Source organism: Malus sylvestris, chromosome 12 (genome assembly GCF_916048215.2).
Source record: "Malus sylvestris chromosome 12, drMalSylv7.2, whole genome shotgun sequence".
Classification (NCBI taxonomy): Eukaryota; Viridiplantae; Streptophyta; class Magnoliopsida; order Rosales; family Rosaceae; genus Malus; species Malus sylvestris.
The window spans coordinates 26,452,763-26,477,870 of NC_062271.1; the positions used below are offsets into that span (position 1 = coordinate 26,452,763).

Below are 25,108 nucleotides of genomic sequence, written 5' to 3' on the forward strand. Positions count from 1 at the left end.
TGGTATTAGGGTCGAGTTCCCAACTCAAGTTTAATTATAAACTCATAAAATGCTTTAACATACACATTTTCGTGCTAATACGTAAAGTTCATTGCAGGAAGTTGGTCACTACAAATATATGCAGTTACATAATTTGGATCTTAGGACTTAGGAAGTTACAATTGATTTACATTTTAATCCTGATGCTTGTTATATAGTTATCACTGCCAAGGTTTTTCTGGTGGATAAAATTTGGTGAGATCGGAGTTTTGCTTTGAAGTAAAGCTATATCATCGTAACAAAAACTGTTGGCAGAATTCGAGTTGAAGCATGTGAGGTTGGGTAGGAATCGTGCCCCAAAAGTAAAGGATATATGACTATAAATTGGCAAACAACAGTGTAATATACTATTTCACCTTCAAAACTTGTGTCTACCTACCTTCTTCACATGCATGAATCTCTCTAACGTTTCTTACTCCAAGGCTGTAACAATATGGTAAAATCAAGGGAACTCTAACGAAAAATTTCTGGTATTGTTTACTTTAATGAAAAACCACATTTTTACACTAAAAAGTCAATCCTTGTACTATTCACTTTACCATTTATTTTGTTCTTATCATTAAAACTCAAAGTTTTCAAGTCATTTTCATTAGTTTTACTTAAAAGGAATTAGATAGCAACGTTAGATTGGACAAACACCCGAGCCACGTGTCATGCTAATATAATAGTCCATTGTTTTGGGGCCTAACCCTAAATTAGCTAGGATATGCCTTAATTTAGATATAGTTTGCTCCAACACTACTAGGGAAAACCTCTCTTCAGACAACATGCCCCTGTCGCAAATGCTAACAAGGTTGCGACGATGAATTACCCCGATGCTGTTGTTGTAACTTTAAGACAACATAAGTCATGTTTCATAAGTCCCGTTTCAGAAGACCATTCTTTTGAGACGACCAAAATTATCCATCACAAAGTTGTGTTACAGAAGAGGTTTTCCTTAGTACCGTAATGCATATCATGTCAATTATCCTTTTGTGAGTTTGATGTTGTATATAGTTGTAGACATCAAAATTTCGGTAAATAAATGTTGACCGATAAATCAAAGTTTTAACACTCATGTATTACATAAATTTTACACGTAGCATGCGTCTAAACAAAAAATCGAAATAAGTTGGAAAAGTCATCAAACAGGACACGTGTCAACACCTGGCAGAAACGACTTATTTCATCTGGAATATTATATTCAACATTAGGCCTTGGAAAATTCTATAAATAGAAGCCAATTTCATTCATTTAGAAGGGGGAACCAAAATCATTAGGCAAAATTCTTGAAGCTCTGAAGCTCTGAAACTCCGAAACTCTCAAGCATCCAGGTTCCCGAAGAATCAAGAAAGCGTTCTTCGTTCTTCGTTCATCGTTCTTCCAAGATCAAGCCCCAACGGCCCTTTGGATCAACAATCATCCACCAATTCAAGATCAAGCCCGACGGCCCTTGAAGAAAGTGTTCTTCGTTCTTCGTTCATTGTTCTTCCAAGATCAAGCCGCAACGGCCATTTGGATCAACAATCATCCACCAATTCAAGATCAAGCCCCGACGGCCCTTGAAGAAAGTGTTCTTCATTCTTCGTTCTTCGTTCATCGTTCTTCCAAGATCAAGCCCCGACGGCCCTTGGATCAACCATCCGCCAATTCAAGATCAAGCCCCAAAGGCCCTTGAAGAACTTCCATCAATTCAAGATCAAGCCCCGACGGCCCTTGAAGAAAGCACCATCGTTCATCATCCGTTCATCCAAAATCAAGCCCCAACGGCCCTTTGGATCAACAACATCAACGAATCCACACAGCCACCGTTCTTCAAGATCAAGCCCAAAAACCCTTAAAGATCCGTTCATCACTGTTCTTTAAGATCAAGCCCAAAAGCCCTTGAAGATCTGTTCATCACTGTTCTTCAAGATCAAGCCCAAAAGCCCTTGAAGATCCGCTCATTACCGTTATTCAAGATCAAGCCTCAACGGCCCTTGAAGAAACACTCCTCATCAAGATCAAGCCCCCAACGGCTCCTTGAAGATCCGCTCAAATCCACCTTCAAAGATCAAGCCCACGGCCCCTTGAAGAAACTTTCAACAGTTCATCCAAAATCAAGCCTCCACGGCCCTTGTATCAACCAAATATCCATAAATCAACACCTTACGGAGATCGAATCAGAGGATCAAAATAGAGAGAGATTGTAACCCAAAATCATCAAATACAAATATTTGTTTGTGCACGTTGTTCTTGTCTCTTTCGTTTCAGGAATTTTCCGTGTTCACAATAGTGTCCATACTAAAAACTTCTTTCTTGGAATCTCCATCACTGAAGAACTTCTTCCATAACAGACACGCCCCAACCCCGATATCGCCAAATATCAGGGTAGGCACGTGTTGGCCGACACCCGAGGGTGACGAAGCCATTTTTAAACTTGCATATTATGTAATTAGGAAGAGATACATTAATACAGAAAAGTGTTCAGAGCATACAACTACTAAAGAATAAGGTAAAATATTTATTATAAAAAGGTATGAATTGAAGACTGGGTCCAACACAGAGGAGACTCGAAGATGCCTCAGTGGAAGTGTCCTGACGCCGAGATCGTGTGCCTCGATCCTAACTCCTGAGGGGGTGCAAAACCAAAAAGGTGAGTGGACCAAAGTTTATAATAATAATACTAATATAAGAAAACCATTTTCTTTATGAACATACTAACCCCTTGTTTTGAAAACACATATAATACTACATAATAGGTTTTCTGAAAACTCTAGCATGCCATGAAATGCGTTCGTAAAACATGTATGTGTAAAACGATGCTCAATAATGGTGCTATCACCACCCGAAGGCAAATTCGTAAATCTAATCAATATTGTACTCTCTAGAGGTATCATAGTCTCCCGAAGGCAGTACCTGTCCATCACCCGAAGGTGAAGTTGTACGACACTGTGTTAGGCTAGTGAAGAAACATATAGTAAGCCCAATCACTCGAAGGTGAAGTTGTACGACTTCGGGTTACGCCGGAGAAGAAATATATAACACCATACACCGACGCTAGCCATGGCTAATGAAGCTGGGGGTATAACATAAATATCTCACTCCTCATTCACTAGAAGGCAGTACCTATCCATCACCCGAAGGTGAAGCTGTACGACATTGGGTTACGCCAGTGAAGAAACATGGTAGGCCTCATCACCCGAAGGTGAAGTTGTATAACTCCGGGTTACGCCGGAGAAGAAATATATACATAGATATCCTCAACTATATCCTATGGCCATAGACATCTACATACCCGTGTTATGTGGATGTGTTGTATGATAACCTGCTAGATAAGCACCGAAAACATATCTCAAAAACTCATATCAAATCCAGAGCTCAAAAGCTCAAGGCCTCATCTCATTAATCCATGATAAATCATATTCGTAAATCCGTAAAATAAATCATATTCAAAAGCTATAGAATTTCATATACGAGAAAATTCAATTACTCATAACCTTTCGTGAATTATAATTTCGATAAATCACAAGTATTCCGTGAAAGCTATTTAAATAATCATAAGTATGGAAATCCATAAAACATATTATAAATCATGCCCCATTCATGAAATATGCAATGCATGCAAGCCTAATGTTTTATAAAAACATGCAAGTTTAGAAGGGGTCCACTCACAAGTATTCCATTGCCCGGGAGCCGCTCAAACTAGCGAGAATGGTGTAATACCCTGAAAATATAAATATATGGAATAGAATATTCATAATTATGAATATGTGGAGAAAAATCGGAAATAAATCGATTTATGGTTATGAAAATTTAATTGAGGAATTTTAAAATTTTGTTTCCGGAAATTATTATAATTTACATATTGGTATTATTGAGATTTTATATTAATTTATTTGAATTGAGTTTTAAATTAAATTAGTTACGAAGTTTGAAGTTTGGAAATTAATTATCTAAAAACCGTAAACCCTTTGATGTCACTATTTATATGTTTGAATAGAGCTTGATCTCACGAAAGCATAAGCGCAAACCATTCATGAAACGGAGTTATAACGAAAAAGTTATTAACGTTGAAATTGGTTTGATTTTAGGAGAAACTGCACGGTGGGTGCGATGGGTTTGGCTTCGATTTGTCAAAACTTGAAGCTAAATCCTTTAATTACCACCACCTTTGGACTCTCCTTGAGGCCTAGAACAAAGCCCAAGCATTGGTTGGGGCGTCAGAGTTGTTTTGGAGTTGAATTAAGAACACCCAAATCAAAGGTTTCTAACAGTTCGAGGGCGATTTGAGGTGTTTTCCGGCCGAATTGGACTTCATCCCAGGTATGAAAGTTTTTCATCTCATTTAATTCTACTTTCCTGTAAAATTTGGTAATTTTTAGAGTTGGTCGGAATTTGAGGTTTCCGTTCGCCGGAAATTGCCACCCACGACGGAGCGTGGCCAGTGGGCCGATGCTGCCATTTTATGAAAATTTTGATATTCTAAATATGAATTTGGTATCCAATTGATGTGTTTCGATTATTAAACCCAATGTTGGTTATTTCGGTTACTTGAATGTCTTTGGAAATGGATTGAAAATGAAAGGTGAACTACGAAAGGCTTGATCCTGCATCAAGGGTACGTAGGCAGTCTAACAGGGGTTAGATGCAGCCTTAAATAATTGAGATAAATCTTTTGTTGGGAATTTGAATTAAGAAAATAAATTTGGTGATTAATTGTAAAATTAAATCTTATGTTTTGGTAATTAACTTTTGGTTATAGATTTTGTGAGTGATTCATAAATTTAGCTAAAGAATTATGAATTATGGTAGTTAAATAAACAAGAGTTTAATTTGGCCTATCACTACAATTATTTTCTAAAATAAAAATTTTCGGGTTGTGGCGTTAAAAATGGTATCAGAGCAAATGATCCTGCCCTACAATGTTAGAAATGATTGATTTTGTGGATGTGAATTATGAATTTCATTGATATTGCATTATTTCATAATGTAACAACCCGTCCCAAATTTTATTATTTTATAAAATTTAAAAGCGTGATTTTACAAAAATGCCCTAGAAGTGAAGGTGTTGACCTTCATTGACCAACGCGTAGTGAAACATACTAAATATTCTTGTAGTGTATTCCTAATGTATTCGACGATACAAACGTGTGAATGCAAGCAGAAGTGAATTTGGAGTTACAATTAAAGTTTTATGAAGCTACAGACCGAATGTATTTTGAAGAAATGATTTATCCTAAGAATATTATATTATTTTGTACTAAATGATTGGGCCACATAGGTGTGGCTGAGAAGAGGGAATCGGGAAGAAGAAAAATCAGAGAGAGAGAGGTCGAACAGATAGAAAGAGCTCCGGGAGTAAGAGAGAGAGTTGGCGAATCAGGAGAGGAGAGAGGAAGGGCTGGCCAACCAGAGAAGAGAGCAGGAGGGAAATGAGGAAGAAGAAGAAGAACCAGCTAACCGGACCTACGACCCGATTCTTGACCCGGTCGTATCTCATTCGTCCGTGGTTCGTTGGAGGTGATTCCGGTGTCTATGGAACTTTCTCGACGAGCCCAACATCCATGTGGTGGTAGATTATCAAATTTCTTGTCAAATTTATTCGAATTGAAGCCGTACACCCACAATGGTTCCGGCGGGTTTTTCCTTTCTCCGGTGAATTTTGAAATGATTCGTGGTGGAGGCGTCGGAGCAAGTTTGAAGGCCAAATCGAATCACACCCAAAACTAGGGTTCCAATGGGTTTTGATGAAATTGGAGCCTTTCTAGGCCAAATAACTTTGGTCATAGGTATGAAAGTTGTTCTACTCTTTGAGATATTCAATTCTGTAACTTTTGAGAATTTTTAAAAATAGTTTAATTTTCCAGCAAGTCGGGGCGGCCGACCGCCACCTGCGGCGGTGTGTGCGGTGGCACGTGGCCTATGGGCCAATGATGTTTTATTTAAGTGATATTAAATGCCCTGGGTTCATAATTGATATCCGTATGAAGTAATTTCATTATTTGGGCTTAGTTTCATTTCGACACGTTAATAGGCCATTATATGAATCGATGACTCGACTGTTGGATCGTCATCTAACTTTAATAGGTTATTATTTATAATATTTGAGGAATATAGGAACTTACGGATTGGGGATCCGACATACGGATCTCCTCGAATTGGATTTGTAAGTTCGTAAAATAAAATGTTAACTGCCACTTGGTTTTGGCAATTGGCGTAGATCCGACCGTTGGGTCCTTCCGAAACTTTAGTATGTTATTCTAGAAGCATAATGTGGATCCTTGGAAGTTACGGATTAGAGATCTAATTTGTAGATCTTCTGGACCGAATTGCGTATACTTATGTACGATGTAAGTTATGTATTGTATCAACGAGAATTCTGAAATATGGTTTGATAATTGGCCGCAGGCGCCGATTGTTTATGACGCCTAGATGTTAGTGCTAGGAAGTTGTAGCATGGACTCCAGGTGAGTGAATCTTTCCTTGCTCATCTTATGTTTCATGATTGATAATTCTATAAATGCTTTTAAATAAAACTGAGAACTTATGCCGTGACATATATATATTTATATGTTATAAAATACTATGAGATGGTTGAGTTAGATTTCATTGTGATATATTCGTATGTGTATTACTATAAATGATTAATGCGAACTACGAATGGCTTGATCCCTGTTTAGGGTACGTAGGCAGTCTAACGAGACGTTAGATGCAGCCATATAAGAAATGAGATTAAATAATCGAGACCATAGCCTTGTTTAAGGAATTGAGCAATAGGTGTGGGCTTTTTGGTTTTAGGTATATATGTATACACTTGATGTTTTTCCCAGAAATGCAATTATATGATTTATGCTTTAAAAATGCCATGCCTATTGAATAATACATAAACGATGAGTTGAATTGGTTGCATATATATATATATATATAATTGTGGTGTTGTGAACACTCTGAAGTGCAAAGGTGAATGCAGGACACACAGGTAAGTTCAGGTAAATTTAGGTAATCTCAAGTAAGTATACGGTATTAGTTTAATTGATGAGATATGAATATGTCGTATAGGTCACTAGAGGTGACTCCGACTATTATATGCTAGCCATAATTGATGAGATATGTGATGAGATATCAATATGTCGTATAGGTCACTAGAGGTGACTCTGACTATTATATGCTAGCCATAACTGATGAGATATGTGATGAGATATGAATAGGTCGAATAGGTCGAATAGGTCGTATAGGTCGCTAGAGGTGACTCTGACTTACATGCTAGTATATATAATGAATATATGTGATGAGTTAACATACGTGGTGAATACGTGATGAGCTAGTAGACATGATGCATATGCGATAAGTTAACATATGATTATAAATATGTGAAGCATGACTTGAATCAATATATGTATATAAAGATGTATATTTTTATATTCTAAGTCTGGAAATTATACAGGTGGTGTAACGAGGGGTTATAGTAATTTATATGATTTCTATTAAAATTTTAATTACTGGGCCACTCACCTTTGTCTTGTCTCCACCCCCAGGTTTTCTTAGATGAGCTTTCTTATCGTTGAGGAATCGTGGCGATTCTTAGTATTGAAGATTATTCGAGGGTACGATTCATTCACTCTTTGGTACTTGCTTATGCTCTAACGTCACGTGTGAAGTGGGTTCATTCCCGCTCGCCAGTGCACTCTGGTATTTAGGCACTCTTAGGTTTAAATTTATTCACAATATTTCCACATCATCACACTTTATGGCTTCGTCACCTTCCAGGTGTCGGCCAGCAAAGCTTGATTCGGAGGACTTGTGGACATTCCGGGTTGGGGTGTGACACATAAGTTCTATGAATAATGAGGAATTTATATGGAAAGTATATAATGTGAATTACAATGAATTGAATTGAATTGAATGGGAGTAGGAAAATTTTAAAATATCGTATTCATGTTATAGCTTTGAAGATGAGCACTTGATTAAGTCTCAGATTAATCTTGAATTGAGTTGATATTATGATATTATGAAAATGTTGAATGGTAAGATGATTGTGAAATTCTGACAAGTAGGTGGAAAAGTCGTATTATACCTGTGCAAATGAAAAATGTTAAATTGGGCAAAAAAGGCCCATGGATGTTGATTTGGATGGAAAAGGCCCGTGGATGTTGAATTGGGCAGAAAAAGGCATGTGGATGTTGAATTGGGCGAAAAAGGCCTGTGGATGTTGAGTTGGGTGGAAAAAAAAGGCTCGTGGATGTTGATTAGGGCGAAAAGGCCCGTGGAATGTGGAGGAATGTTGGAATGGGTAAAATGACTCGTGGAATGTGAGAAATGGATGAGTGGGCACAAAGACCCAATGTTCTGGGGAGAAGCTCCATGTGTGGTCTGCGAGAATGAATTATTGAAGCGATAAAAAATGTGTGATGTGTATTGGCCATGTATATTACGATATTTTCCAGTATACTAGTTACTGGTTGGGGTAAAAGAAAAAGGTGATCATTGTTTTGTCAATGATAATCATGGCTAGAAATTTTAAAATATAATGGCCAATGATAATTATGGTTGGAAATTTTAATATTTATGAAAGTCATGATGATTTATTGAATGAGAACGAAATTATAAATTGAGGTTATGGTTTGTCCATTATAATTGGAATGGTGGAAAGACCATTAAGATTTCTTCATTTATTATTGGTGGGCATGAATAAAATTATGGAATGAGATTTTGAGTTCGCTTAATATAAACGATTTCCCAGTTGTGTGTTTTTTTTTGTTTTGATGAATATAATTGATGGGGAAGGCTTGTAATTACAAATTTGAGTCGCTTAATATAAACGATTTCCCAGTTGTGTTTTTTTTTTGTTTTGATGAATATAATTGATGGGGAAGGCTTGTAATTACAAATTTGATTGGATTCGATATTGCGAACAGAATCAATGAACATCACATATTCTCATGACTATGTGATTAATAAGGTTTAGTTGTGTTGGCCAATATAGTTGTGACACACACACACACACACACACACATATATATATATATATATTATCTTCTTTGGTTAATGAATTGTGATTGGTGCTTTAGAAGTGTGAGTCGCTAATTTATGCGATCTGTGGCTGCACTTAGAAGCAATTTAAAAGAGAAACAACTAAAAGAAAGATTTAAAAGACTTTTAAATTTACTATGGATAATTTAGTTTATTTGTGGATATGAAGGAAATCATAGAATGAGGTTTTGATTTCGTTCAACATTAATGATATTGTGGATTGGCTTTAAATTCCAATTTTTTTTTATACAATGATTGTGGCTAGAAGTTATGGCATTTTTACCAATGCATGTGATTGGAAATCTGGGAAAATGTGTGTGAATCATGATGATTCTTCGTTGATCCATTTACTTTGAGCTGGAATAAAATCATATGATTTTATTCACTATATATGGAACGGTGGAATGAGTTCTAATTTTTCCTTTCCGTTATTCGATGGTTGAAATCTCAAGGACGAGATTTATTTTAATAGGGGTCGAATGTAATTGTCACATCCCGACCTGGGTCCACCACATCCCGAGTCCGCTCTACCACCGTAAAACGATATTGTCCGCTTTGGGCTTACCATTCCCTCACGGTTTTGTTTCTGGGAACTCACGAGCAACTTCCCAGTGGGTCACCCATCCTGGGAGTGCTCTAGCCTCATTTTCGCTTAACTTCGGAGTTCTTATGGAACCTGAAGTCAGTGAGCTCCCAAAAGGCCTCGTGCTAGGTAGGGATGCGAATATACATTTAAAGATCACTCCCCTGGGCGATGTGGGATGTTACAATCCACCCCCCTTAGGGGCCCGACGTCCTCGTCAGCACACTTCCGGCCAGGGATTGGCTCTGATACCATTTGTCACATCCCGACCTGGGTCCACCACATCCCGGGCCCGCTCTACCACCGTAGCATGATATTGTTCGCTTTGGGCTTACCATTCCCTCACGGTTTTGTTTCTGGGAACTCACGAGCAACTTCCTAGTGGGTCACCCATCCTGGGAGTGCTCTGGCCTCCTTCTCGCTTAACTTCGAAGTTTCTACGGAACCCGAAGCCAGTGAGCTCTCAAAATGTCTCGTGCTAGGTAGGGATGAGAATATACATTTAAAGATCACTTCCCTGGGCGATGTGGGATGTTACAATCCACCCCCCTTAGGGGCTCAACGTTCTCGTCGGCACACTTCCGGCCAGGGATTGGCTTTGATACCATTTGTCACATCCCGGCCCGGGTCCACCACATCCCGGGCCTACTCTACCACCGTAGTATGATATTGTCCACTTTGGGCTTACCATTCCCTCACGATTTTGTTTCTGGGAACTCACGAGCAACTTCCCAGTGGGTCACCCATCCTGGGAGTGCTCTGACTTTCTTCTCGCTTAACTTCGGAGTTCCTACAGAACCCGAAGCCAGTGAGCTCTCAAAAGGTCTCGTGCTAGGTAGGGATAAGAATATATATTTAAGGATCACTCCCTTGGGCGATGTGGGATGTTACAGTAATACCCTAAAAATTTAAATATATGGAACAGAATATTCATAATTATGAATATGTGGAGAAAATCGGAAATAAATCCATTTATGATTATGAAAATTTAATTGAGTAATTTTAAAATTTTGTTACCGGAAATTATTATAATTTACATATTGGTATTATTGAGATTTTATATTATTTTTCGAGATTTTATATTAATTTATTTGAATTGAGTTTTAAATTAAACTAGTTACAAAGTTTGAAGTTCGGAAATTAATTATCTAAAATCCGTAGACCCTTCGAGGTCACAATTTATATGTTTGAATATAACTCGATCTCACTAACGCGTAAGCGCAAACTGTTCATGAAACGGAGATATAACAAAAAAGTTATTAACGTTGAAAGTCAAGGATATTTTTGTAATTTTAACCTTCATCTAGAATGCTCCAGATTTTTTGGAGCAATGGATGTGCCACGTGTGTGGTTGTGATGGAGAGGAAATGAGAGAAATGAGGGGGTGGACGAATCAGAAGAGGGGAATAAGAGGAGAGGACCAATGGAAAAGAAGGAAATGAGGGAAAGAAGGAAAGGGAGAACTGACCGACTCGGTTCCCTCCCTTCGACCTGCCGACCCGACCCGACCCGACTCCATTTTTCTATTCTGGCCATCGTTGACGACGGGGCTGGTGTCAAAGTACTCATCACTTCAAACCCAGTCGTTCTCTTTCCCATTTGCACCCTAAAAACTGAAGAAATTTGTTTGATTTTAGGAGAAACCGCACGGTGGGTGCGACAGGTTTGGCTTTGATTCATCAAAACCTGAAGCTAAATCCTTCAATTACCACCACATTTGGACTCTCCTTGAGGCCTGGAACAAATCCCATGCATTGGTTGGGGCATTAGAGTTGTTTTGGAGTTGAATCAAGAACATTTAAATCAAGGGTTTCCGATAGTTTGAGGGCGATTTGAGGTGTTTCTCGGCCGAATTGGACTTTAGCCCAGGTATGAAAGTTGTTCCCTTCATTGAACTCTACTTTCCTATAAAATTTGGTAATTTTTAGTGTTGGTCAGAATTTGGGGTTTCCGTTTGCCAGAAACCACCACCCACAACGGCGCGTGGCCAGTGGGCCGATGCTGCCATTTTGTGCAAATTTTGATATTCTAAATATGAATTTTGGTATCCAATTGATGTGTTTCGATTATTAAACCCAATGCTGGTTATCTCGATTAAATGGATTGAAAATGAAAGGTGAACTACGAAAGGCTTGATCCTGCATCAAGGGTACATAGGCATTCTAACAGGGGTTAGATGCAACCTTAAATAATTAAGATAAATCTTTTGTTGGGAATTTGAATTAGGAAAAGAAATTTGGTGATTAATTGTAAAATTAAATCTTATGTTTTGGTAATTAAATTTTGGTTATAGATTTTATGAGTGATTCATAAATTTAGATAAATAATTATGAATTATGGTAGTTAAATAAATAAGAGTTTAATTTGGCCTATCATCGTAATTATTTTCCGAAATAAAAAATTTCAGGTTGGGGCATTACAAATGGAGTCACATCCTACTGATGCACCTAAACACATATAGAGGCCATTCAGTAAAACTCTACCAAAACGACAGAATTTGGGAAAATGGACAACGGATTCGGATTTGGCACGTCGAAATACCTAAAGAAGGACCTCGGGTTCCCCCATGCGCCGCCACGTGCCGAGATGGGTCGTTGGAAAGTTCTCCAGCGTCGTCGAAGACAAAGGCGAAGCATAATACCTCCGGCGGAGGCGTGGGTGTTTCACTTGCTGGCAATGGTAGCCCACTACTCACGCCGGTCCAAGGACTGGGACTCAGTCCAGGTCGGGTCAAATCTAGGCTCGGGTTTGGGCTTGGATAACCGGACTGGGCCGGGTGTGAGACTAGGCCTGGGCTATTGGGTTTGGGTCCGATTTAGGCTAATGGGTTGGATCGGGTTAGGGTCATTGGGCCAAAGGGTTTTGGGCCGATTTTTATTTGAATTTGAGTTTGATCCGGGTTAGGTTTAGTGGGTTGGGCTCGGGGCTACGTTGGATCTTGAGCTGGGTTATTTGGTTTCTGGGTCGAGGCGACTCGGTTTCAGACCAAATTTACTATAGAGGAAACTAAAGCTTCCCAAGCTCCAATCAAGCTCATTTCTACACCATTTGTAATGATTCAAAAGCCAAAATGAAGCTTGACATGAGAGAAAGAGATTCGTACCATTTTGGAGTTTTGTAATGGCCAGAGTTAGCTAGAAATTGGTTCGCAAGTCGTTGGGTCTCACTAGAAAATATGGAGAAAATGTTTCCGAGGTATCCCTTCCCTGCATTCAAACACTACCAAAATATCTCAAAAACTACCTAAACACAGTACTAAACACGATCTAGGAAGATTTAGGGGTGGTTTCGAACTTACCTCGTCAGAAATCACATGAACAGTGCCGATAAGGAGAGAGTGTGAGATCGGAGAGGTGAGGGAGAGAAGGGAGGGTTCGAGTGGTGGTGATAGTGCGATTGTGGTGATAGCTGTTTGTGTGTATGTCTGTATGTGTGTTTGCCGGAGAGGAAAGAAGATAGTAAAGAAGAGAGAGAGAGTTATAGAGAGAGAGAGAGAGTTCTAGAGAGGGGGAGAGTTCACATGAGAGAAGAAGAAAAGGGCAACAAAAATGGGGAAGGACACACCATGTGTCAACCATGTAGAGGCCCAAAGTGGGGAAAAATCTCCACTTGCAAAATTACCAAATTACCCCTATTATTCAAAAATCATAGAAGCTTCGTTTTAGCTCCAAATTCGATTCCGATCACACCTACGCGTTTGTATTGACGAGTGCTACAAGGATACGCCAATGCAAATGAACCTTACATGACACGACAAGGTGGTCAACAAAAGTCAACCCTTTTTGCCTCGAAGGGCATTTTCATAATTTCACGTTTTAAAATTATAAAAACCGTAATATTTGGGGACGGGTCGTTACAATAACCACCCATCAATCTCTCATTTAGATCCGCTTTGACATTCATTTCCAATGGCCTTTGATCATTTTCACCCATAATCTCTGATTTGTGTGTGCTCCACAGGTATTGTTATATCCTTTTCTAACCTGCCTTTACAATCGAAATTCATAAAGTACGTCCCCAAGACTACTCCATCCCACTGGCCTATTGATGCCTTGTACACGAAGTAAGTTAAATATTCTTAATTATGCTCCATAAGTGGTGCTTTGAAATGTGCTTAATTAAAGCATGCACGCGTTAGTTAAGCTTCCACAACCACTAAGTACAACCTTAGCATGAAAAACAAAAAAATATATTCATCTGCCTCATATTAGATTGTGATGGAACGCCAAACTGTTCACATTCTGACACAATACATTAAAAGTATAAAACTATGATTTGTCTGTAAGAAATAATGATTCATTTAAAAACGAAAAACTGTGTGTACTTAGTGATTCATTCTAACTTGCGTTGTGTGTATGTATTCTTCTACATTGCACACACCCACTTTTGGCTGCTTGGTGCATTGTGGAAGTGGCATACCAATTGAAACTGTCTGATATAATTTGTCCCGACACAGAAATGCAATAGGTGTGCACTATGGTGCAGTATATTTGTGGGCGTGCATCAGTAATCTGTTGGCAGTTCCACCACTTCTGTTAAGATATGTGGGCTGTGACTATATTCCCACTTTTGTGCTTAAGTTTATTAGGTCATAGATGCCCTTCTTCTTACACTCTCTCTTCCCCATCGCAATTGTTCATGGTTTATGACGCCATCCCACCCAACATTTTTGCTACTTAAGGATCTACCGACTACCAGTTCTTTCATTCTTTGTCTAAATCTATCATGATTCTTGATGTCATTTCTCACCTTCCAAGTCTTGCCTGCTTAGTAGTAGTCTACTAGTTTGTGGGGTGCTAAACATCAGCTATATATATTGGCTATTGGCTATTGCAGTAGTAGTTAATTAAGAGTTGAAAATAAAGTTTAGCTAGCTAGCAGCTTCTAAGGAAGATGCTCCAAATTGAAATTTTTACGACATTGATAGTGTTTACTAAAACCATGGTAATTTCTGGTTAGAATTACATGACATACATATGAGTACCATGTATATACTTCCATTTTTTTATTGTCAATGCCTGCAGGTTTCGCTCTTTCTCATTAACTATCACATGCTATGAGCTTTAATTTTGTAATTGTCCATCATTAATGTGTGTGAGATCGATCCAGCGTTTTCATATATTATCTATGTAGTAGTTGTCCTTAACAATTAATACATGTGGGAAGATGAATTAGAACCATTTTGATTCTTGAGTTTTCCGTGTTTACTAAAGTATGAGAGTAAGTTTTTCGGTTCCTTCCTTCTTCCATTCCTTTTCTGTTTTTAAATATATGTTGGCAAGAAAGTATTTCAATTCCTATTCCTTTAATGATGTATGTACAGTTCAAGTTCGTTCCTTTGAAAGCACAACAGCAGAGATCTAAAGTCATATTTTTTTGTGCTGAATAAGTTCCCACGATCTCTTTCTTACTCCAAAAATTTTCAATAATTTTTATCCCTATTAAGTATAACTTCTCTAGCTTCAACCCCCAAAATCTTATTTTTGGGGATTCGATCAAGACATTTACTCCATTGTTTCTTAACAATGTGGATATGAATATATTCCATAAACATAATTTGTATTACCTGGAAATTTCCAAGTTGTTCAGCCAGCAGAACTTATATAAGTCTTCGGTCGCTGTCGATCTCTAGGTCATGACTTCAAGTTAATTATATATATCCACGACTTGGCTCATGCAATTGCTTCCCAAATATACCCAAAAGACTTCGTCAATCCTAACCTCTTTTGATTGTAATTTCTCCAAAACCGTTTGGGTTGATTTGGGAAACTAACTTATCATTTCCTCCGGCAACCACACGCTTTCTTGCCGCGGTCTTCCGGAGAAGGTTTTCGTGTGTGTGTGTGCGCGTGTGTGTGTATATGTTTCCCATTTACTGACCTAAACCAAATTTCCTACTTATTTATTTAATTTGTTATATGTTTCCCGTTTTATTTGCTTCTCTTTGTAGATAAAACTAAGCACACATGAATATTAAGGCAATGATGCAACGGACCTACGAGGCGTTTTTACTTCTGTTTCTGGCCTTACTCTCCAAGGCAACTAGTGTGAAGCCTTGCCCTAGGCCAAGCCTGCCGCAGGACGACAGCAGCTTTTGTTTGAGTTGGAGACTGGCGGTGGAGGCCAACAATCTGCGTGGGTGGCGCACGGTGCCAACTCAGTGCTTCCGCTACCTCGAAACTTACATGATTGGAGGTCAGTATGAACGGGACATCGATTTCATCCTTGGCCAAATCCTTAGCTATGCGAATGGAATAGCTTTATCTGACGATGGCATGGATGCTTGGATTTTGGACGTGGATGACACTTGCTTATCTAATCTCTTCTACTACAAGGGCAAGCGATACGGGTAATATATATGTTAAAACATGACAAAACTTATAGGGTAATGTTTAGTTATGTTGTCAGATAGATATCTATTGTTAGATTGTCACAAAGTAAAATAAATTAACTTAATAAATGGTTTAGATTCACAGTATAATACTATAAGCCTCTTGTGTGGCTACACTCTAACAAGAGATCCATTTATGCATATTGTTTATAGTTTTCTCGTTAAAATGCGTTGTCAAAATTCACAGTAGTCTATTAGTATAACATATATTTGCATATTGTTTGTCAAGAGAACGTTTTGCTTCGCCATGACTACATTTGTAACATACAGGTGCGATCCTTATGATCCATCCGGGTTCAAGGCATGGGCAATGACTGGAGGGTGCCCAGCAGTTCCTGGTATGCTGGGACTTTTTAGCAAGCTGGTGAATAGTGGGTTTAAGGTGATCATGCTCACAGGAAGAGATGAAGAAACCCTAGGCCAAATTACTGCCGCAAACTTGCATAACCAGGGATTTGTTGGTTACGAACGGCTAATTTTGAGGTAAGAATATTGTGATGTGTGATACGATATGTCCATGAATCTCTCTCATTGGTCGTGAGGAGTTCATTAATTGGCTCCATAGAAAAAGAAGTGGAGAAAAAGAAATCTCATGATGTAAAATCTTCCATCATGTGGGTTTGAAAGACAAAAAATTAAGATTAATTGTGCTAGAAGTAATGCGAGTCAAAAGCGTTTAATGTGCCAAGTTTAGCCTAATGATTGGATTCATTGGAATTATCCGAGTCAAATAACAAAGAATGTCAACTTTTGAGAATACTTCCGACGCAAGTATTACACAACATTGTGATATCAATTCACATCTGTGGTAATATGTACGTCCATAAAGTACTAATTATGCATTCACCTATATTACAGAGTAAATTGATAGTTGTTTGACAATGTGACCGTCCAACTAAAAAAAATTCCATGCTTCTAAACTGATCATACATGTCACAACCTACCAAATATTGACTAGGTTTCAATAACTTGATCATATATATATATATATATATAGGGGTTTTTGAACATTAGTCTTTGCAAAAGATTAAAATTTAAAAAAAACCTGATGCTAGATTAAATATTCAATTTAATCCCTTGAGTGTACTTCTATCAAAATTTACATTCAATTTTTCTTATTTAATGTGTATTTTTATTTAATCTCTCCATATTAAATTTTAATTTTATTAATATGCACATATTTAATTTGTTTTAATTAGAAATGAACGTAAATGAGAAAATATTAAAAAAAAATTTGTTATACAAAAATATATAGATACATAAGTGTACAAAAATGATTGTGCCAAAATATATAAAATTGACTTTTTTGTACCAAAATATTTGTACCTACATGATTGTACCGAAATATATTATAATGAACCTAAATGTATATACTAAAATGTATTATATTGAATTAATGTACCTAAAAGTCAATACCGAAATGTATGTACCAAAATGTACGAACCTAAATGTCAATACCGAAAATGTATGTACCTAAATATCAATACCAAAATGTATGTACCTAAATGTATTTACCGAAATAATAATTGAATTAATGTACCTAAAAGTCAATACTCAAATGATCAAAGTGTACGTAACGAATTGCATTATATTGATCGAAATGCATTATATTGAATCAATGTAACTACATGTTTGTACCGATAGATATACCAAAATATTCAAATGTATTAATGTACCTAAATGAAGAACATACAAAATTGTTATCGGAATATATATTATAAAAAATTTAGTTGCCTAAATGTAGACATTAAAATATATTATGGTGAATGAAATAAAAATTAAATGTAAATGTAATTAATACATTAAAATAAAAATAAAAAGATAAAATAAAACATCAAAATACAACTAATAAATGATATATGATTAAATGTGCTAGGGACTAAAATTGGATTTTAATCTTACATATGGTTATAATCTAAAACTCATCTTTTTTAGGGATTAAAATGAAGTTTTCTAATATATAATTATAATATATATATATATATATATATATATATATATATATATATATATTCTTCTAATGGGCTGGAGATTAAGTAATTAAAGGAAATAAGTGGACATAGGCACGTATTATTGTAGTTTCTCTACCTAATCTAATTTAGTTTGGTGTGCTTAACTACAGGACTCCAGCTTACAAGGGGCAGAGCGCAGTTGTGTACAAATCAAACATTCGGAAGCAATTGGCAGAAGAAGGTTACAGAATTTGGGGAAATATAGGAGACCAGTGGACTGATCTTCAAGGAGACTATGTTGGCAACCGCACTTATAAGCTTCCAAACCCCATGTACTTTGTTCCTTAATTAACTTAATTACAAAACCCTAACCCTTAATTATCAGAGTTACTAGTGGAGGTCTTGTTAGTTTTATTATATAGATAATCGGCAAAAAATAAAATCACGTAAAATCTCATATATGTTGTTCCTTAAATCATGATATAATAAAACTCGCATAAGAAAAAACTTCCGAGTGTCTCAGATTTTTGCATTTTGGTATTTTCAGCTTACTTTTCCATAACTTTCAAATTGGATACCTATCACCGAATTTACTGTTCATTTATTACTCATATTTTGAATTTCAAGATTTATTAATATGAGAAGCAAGTTCGTAATTTTAAATTTTAATTGCTCTTTATTCTTTTTTAGAAGAAAAATAAAATTAAACATAAAAGCATCTAGGGCCTCCGGTACAAGAGTTATCAAAGCGCAAGGCATTCCTTGCACAACAAGAACAAAATTAAGCCAAATAAAATCTGAACACAAAGAATGGCCTAAATTTGCTGAATTGTCAACGATGAAATTCACTTATCGGAAGACAAAGACAAAACTGATGGACTCAAAATTACGAGCAAAGTTCATAATATCATTTAGCAAAAATCTAAGCTTCCGGAGACCGGAACATGGTTTCCATCACCATAAGATTTATATTTAACAATAGATTAATATCTCTAAGTAGGTGCTATAAGATGTTATAATATTGTTAGATCGGAATGGCATGATAGTAGAGATCAATCCATCTCAATTAAGACGCCTTTCTACGTTTGTGTATGACACGTGTCGACACTTGGTGCATGACCATGTTAACGCCGTTTAGTCTACTTTTTTTCTTCCAACAAAGGAGACGAGTGAATTTGGGCCTACATCAGTCGTGGCCCATCAAACGAATTGCATGTTATAAACTTCTTATTTAAGTGTGATTGTGTAAATCCTAGATTTGATTTGATTCGAGTTATTTTTTCCTATTAAGACTTGTATTTCTTGGAGGAGAAGGTTTTCTTCTCTATCTTATTATTATAAATAAAGGCAATGCGTAAGGGGAATAACACATCCTCTACACAACCCTACAAACACATCTCTCTCTATATTTTCTCTGTGTCGTTGGCCCCCTCTCCCTGTCAATTAAATATAGGCTACAACACATTATCAGCATGCTCATACCGCTGCTCTTAGGAATCTGACGTGGAAGTTTTCTTCATCAAACCAGTTCATCAATATTATCACGCAATCAGGTTCCTTCAAAATAACAGTTTTTATCTCAATATTTTTGCAGCCTTGATAGCATGAACATTCACCATAATGCATGACCCAACTTTACGTTTTTCAAATTTTAGATTCTACATAAATTGTGTATACATTATATCCATAATTGTTGAATTATGTGAATTGATATTGCCATGAATTGCATCATATATTTGCTCATGCATTGAATCATATGAATATGCATGCAATTGAATTGAATTTAACTAATATATAATAATAATAATAATTTTAAAAAAAAATTTGGGTTCTTCGAACCAAAATCCATGAGCAAGCCGAAACCATGGAGCCCTCCTAAGTTCCAAACCCAGAACTAACGTCACCACTGATTTTTTGACAAAAGCATGGCATGCAGCCATGCCTAGCCACCACGGTTGGCTTTCTTGATAACTTGAAGTCGTCGCCGTCAAAATTGTGGTCGAGATTTTCATAATCTCATCGGAGTTCAAAAACCCTAACTCGAACCCGAGGGTTTCTTGGTTCGTCGACGTCGAGTTTTCACTCTTCGTCCCTTGGGAAGAGGTTCTACGGTGAACCATAACCCTAGACTGCTGCCAGAAGCGACAGGTTCGATGTTCTTCCCTGGCTAATACACCCAGCACACGGCTGGGATGTTCTTCTGGTCCAAAGACCCAACCCTCTTCGGCTTTGGTTCTTCTCGGCCCAATCTAAAACCTAGACTTGGTTTTTGGGTTTGCATGCCACAACCCACTACAAACCTTCCTTTCTCTCGGCCCACTCACGACACCAACCCAATTGGGCTTTGGTGTCCTCGTGTCCCCATTGCAGTGGAACCTAGCCTATGCGGCTGTTATGATTTTCCTGTGCTGCGACACACCAGATCCCAACCTTTCTGGTGCATTCGTGCTCCTTACCGCACACGATCATCGCTCTCGCCTGGCACTATTTTTGGGCTCGGCTTTCCTTGGTAACCTAGTTTGCTGCTTAGGCTTCAAACCTTTTGGCCTAATCAGCCCATTCCAGCCCAAATTTGGGTTTGGACCTCAAGGCTTAATTTTTCCCAGCCCAACCGTGGGCTTTGGTCCATGTTTTTGGACCCCGAGTTTAATTGTTTATTTTTTTTAGACAATTTGGGTTTTATAATTTTTTTCACCCGCACTTTAAATTTGGCCCGAAGTCCAAATAATTAATTCAATTATATTTTTAGACCTAAGGTTCTATTTGCATATTTTCTTGTTGCATATTTCTGTATATATATTTGTGTTTGTGTGTAGGAACATATGAACCTGAAGTTCATAATTATTTCAAAACCTGAAGTTTCTAGAAACATGCATTGTTTGAAAACCTGAAGATTTCCTTAAAAATATCACCCATGAAAACCCAAAGCTTTTTCATGTAAATTTAAACCAATACATGTCTATTAGAACCTGAATGTTCTGCTCTTATGTGAATGGATTGATTTTTCTCCATTACACTAACCACATCTTATCCATTTATTTTGTGATAGAAACATGTCGAATTTGAACAAACTCGACTTTACCGCTTTGGAGTTATCTGGAAGAAACTACCTCAAGTGGATCCAAGATATGAAATTCCACCTCATTGCAAAGAATTTGCGCCCCACCATTGAAGATGAGACAGGCAACCCAGTTGGCGAAGATGAGAAAGTCACTGCCATGATCTTCATCTGAAGACATATTCATGACGCATTGCAAATCGAGTACCTTACTGGGGAAGATCCACGAGCACTCTAGGTCACTTTAGCTGATCGCTTTGATCACCAAAATGACATCTTCTTGCCTGAAGCAAGACATGACTAGTAGCATTTGCGCTTCCAAGACTTTAAGTTTGTGAATGAATATAATTTTGAAGTTTGTCGAATCCGATCACTTCTCATGTTCTGTAACAAGACCTTGACCAAAGAGGATCTCCTGGAAATGACCTATTCGACCTTCTCTGCTCCTAATATTGTCTTGCAGCAACAATATAGGGCACATAAGTTCACTATGTTTTCGGATTTGATCTCTATTTTACTTTTCACTGAAAAGCAAAACCAGCTGTTGATGAAAAATCATCAAGCTCAACCTACTAGGGCGACTGTTATGCCTAAAGCACATTATAGCACAAACAAATGCCCAAAACGCCAAAATAGACGTGGTATGGAAGGCCAGAAGTCACCCCGTCAAGGTCAACAGAGTCAAGGCCCATCTAAGGGAGGAAACCGAGCCCAGAAGTGCCTTAACCCCGCTCCCAAGGCCCCAAACTTCAAGAATAAGGGCAAGGCACCTAAAACCATGGATGCGGACATGTGTTATCACTGTGGTTCAAAGGACCATTGGTCCCGTGTTTGCCAAGCTCCCCAGAAGATTGTAGCTAAATATCATTCTCGTCGTAAGAAGTTTGAATCAAACTTTGTGCAAGTGGATGAACCGGAAAATACCAAGATGGAGGTTTCTGTTTTTCAAGAGGATATCACCCCTATGGAAGATTAGAATTTTAGACATAAACTATTTTCTAGTTGAAATTTAGACAATGAGGCCAAATTCCACCTACTGGCCGAACCCCTCTTGTTTTTTGGTTAAATTTTTGAACAATTTTCCTTTATGTTTGGATTATTTGTTGGTGATTTGTTTTTGGATATTAAGTTTTTAATTAATACCACTCCTGAATACTTAAATTATTTTGAATGGATATTTGTTTTTAGAACTTTTATGCATGTGATCGATTCAAATTAATTTTTATTTCTAGGTATGACTAGTGGGAAAGTTAGTTTCCTGGAAAATAGTGCAACCACGCACACCGTTTTGCTTGAAAGCATCTATTTCACTAACTTCATACCTAAGAATGCACTTCTAACAACCTTCTCAGACCCATCCAACTTGATCGAAGGATACTGTAAGACACGTATAATGTTGTCCAATGGTACAATTTTGACCATTGATGAGGCACTTTATTCTCCGCGTTCCGGAAGAACGTTGTTGAGTTTCAAGGACATTAAATATAATAATTGCCACGCTGAAACCTATGTAGAAAATGGAGTTGAATTTTTATGCATCACTTCCTACGAATATGGCTAGAAGTATATTCTAGAGAAGATAGAGCGTATCCCGAGTGGTCTGTATACTATGACCATACGCTCTATAGAAAGCCACTATGTGGCCGGCCCTACCTCTAGGACCGCGCACGAAATTACACTTTGGCATGATCGTTTGGGACACCTTGGACGAACAACGATGCGCCGTATCCTCAAATCATCACATGAGCATCCAATAACCCAAAGTTTAGCTTCAATTCAAGGAATCACATGTCAAACCTGCTTCATGGGAAAGCTTATTATTACACCTTTTTATGACAAGATTCGTTCGAATCTTCCTATTTTTCTACAAATGATTCAGAGGGACATTTGTGGATCGATTCACTTTCCATGCGGACCATTTAGATATTTTATGGTTTTAGTTGACGCTTCCACACGTTGGTCACGCGTGTGCTCGTTGTCCACAAGGAACGTTGCATTGTCCAAACTATTGGCTATGGTTATCAAGCTCAGGGCTCACTACCCTAATTATCCAATCAAATCTATTCGATTGGATAATGCTAAAGAATTCACATCTAAAACTTTTGATGACTATTGCATGTCGGTTGGGGTTGAAGTTGAACATCCACTACCCCATGTTCACACCTAGAACAACCTGGCAAAGGCATTCATTAAGCGCTTACAAATGATTGCTCGATCATTGGTCATACGTACCAAACTCCTGATCGCTGCTTGGGGCCATACAATATTGCACCCAGCCATGTTGGTCTGCCTGAGGCCTGTTGTGACCCAACCATATAGCGACATTCAGTTAGTTACTGGATACAAACCCAACATATCGCATCTGCGTGTTTTTAGTTGTGCGGTCTATGTGTCGATTTTGCCACCCTTATGTAAAAAAATGAGACCTCAGCGAATGATGAGAATTTGTGTCGGATATAATTCGCCTTTAATCATTTGTTACTTAAAACCTTTGACAGGAGATATGTTTACCTCTCGTTTCACGGATTGTCACTTCTATGAGACAGTCTTCCCATTATTATGAGGAGATAAGAACGTCAACGTTCCTAAAGAATGACGCGAATTATCATGGACGACTCCCACTTTGTCTTATTTAGATCCCCACACCACTCAGTCTGAGACTGAAGTGCATTGTATATAAGATTATCAGACCATAGCTCAGAGCATGCCAAATCCTTTCACCGATCTAGCGCCGGTGACAAGATCACATATTACAACTACAAATGTGCCTGCAAAGATGGATGTACCAAATGTACGATGGACTTCCCTCCTGGAGGCCCGAGACATCTACGTACATTAGCGACTAGCTAATCATCTGCTCATGTACATAAGCGTGGCAGACCACTTGGTTCAAAGGATTCACACCCCCGGAAGAGAAAACCCACGACATAGGCACCTGAAGAGCCTACCGTGAATCCAACTGTCGTTTACTCATTATATCCAACTCATGAGGAAATTCTAAATTACAGAAGCGTCCTTGAAGAAACGAATCCACCTCCTGAGAATCGTGAGATTTCGATCCATTATGTTAGCTTGGATGATGTTTGGTGTAAAAATGAGATGATCGTTAATGATGCATTGCATATGCAATAGCTACTGAGATCATGTTGAGTGATGACATTGAACCCCGTTCCGTTAATAAATGTTGACGTAGAACTGATTGGTCAAACTGGAAACAAACAATCCAAGACGAACTCGATTCGCTTGTGAAACGTAAGGTGTTTGGACCTGTAGCTCATACTCTTCCACATGCGAAGCCCGTTGGCTACTAATGGGTTTTCGTTCGGAAGCGTAATGAGAAAACAAAATTGTGCTTTACAAAGCTCGTCTTGTCGCGCAAGGCTTCTCATAACGCCCTGGGATTGACTATGACGAAACTTATTAACCCGTAATGGATGTGATTATTTTCGCTACCTTATTAGTTTGGTAGTTTCTGAAAAACTGAGTATGCAGCTTGTTGATGCACAAAATCAGTGAGGACTTTGGTACAACAGAAAGTGTTAAGTTTGTGACCTTCACTAGATTGCTCTGGTCACCAGTGTGGATAAGTATGTAAATGGATAGGGACAGGGAAGCAAACAAAAAATGTACGTGGTTCACCCAGATTGGCTACGTCCACGGAGTAGAAGAGTTTTCATTAATTGTGAAGGGTTTACATAAGTACATAGATTCAAGCTCTTATTTAGTGAGTACTAGTGAATGATTTAGTACAAATGACATTAGGAAATATTGTGGGAGAATGATTTCATTTTATAAACGAGAGTTTCTAGCTTTGTTCTGATATTGACACGTGTCGTGTTGTGATTGGCTTCTGATGTTGACACGTGTCGCGCTATGATTGGCTTCTGATGTTGACACGTGTCGTGCTGTGATTGGCTTCCTGGTTAGAGGGAAACTCTTCTATGTTCTTGACAGTATGACGTTGACTGGTGTTCGGTAGTTTCAGGATTGGTCAAGTATGTTACAAACACAGCCGATGGACATAGTAACTGCGTATCTCTATGGGGATCTTGATACGAAAATTTATATGAAAGTTCCCGAAAGACTTACATTGA

General features: G+C 37.9%; 2 protein-coding genes across 4 annotated transcripts; both read left to right on the forward strand.

Annotated features, from left to right (window-relative positions):
- The first annotated feature begins 14,317 nt into the window (after nt 1–14,317).
- On the forward strand, nt 14,318–18,334 carry LOC126594345 (acid phosphatase 1-like). Of its 3 annotated transcripts, none has more exons than XM_050260603.1 (4): nt 14,318–14,557; nt 15,564–15,962; nt 16,275–16,487; nt 18,127–18,334. In XM_050260603.1, exons 2-4 carry the CDS (start codon nt 15,580–15,582, stop codon nt 18,302–18,304), a joined length of 774 nt encoding a protein of 257 aa, XP_050116560.1. In that variant the 5' UTR covers nt 14,318–14,557; nt 15,564–15,579; the 3' UTR covers nt 18,305–18,334. The 3 variants fall into 3 exon arrangements, with proteins under 3 accessions (XP_050116560.1, XP_050116562.1, XP_050116561.1); XM_050260605.1 differs by lacking the exon at nt 14,318–14,557 and adding an exon at nt 14,571–15,448; XM_050260604.1 differs by lacking the exon at nt 14,318–14,557 and adding an exon at nt 14,571–15,440.
- A 3,101-nt stretch (nt 18,335–21,435) lies between these two features.
- Nucleotides 21,436–21,990, forward strand: LOC126592308 (uncharacterized). Its single transcript, XM_050258008.1, has one exon. The coding sequence runs from the start codon at nt 21,436–21,438 to the stop codon at nt 21,988–21,990; it is 555 nt and encodes a 184-aa protein (XP_050113965.1).
- The last annotated feature ends 3,118 nt before the right edge of the window (nt 21,991–25,108 follow it).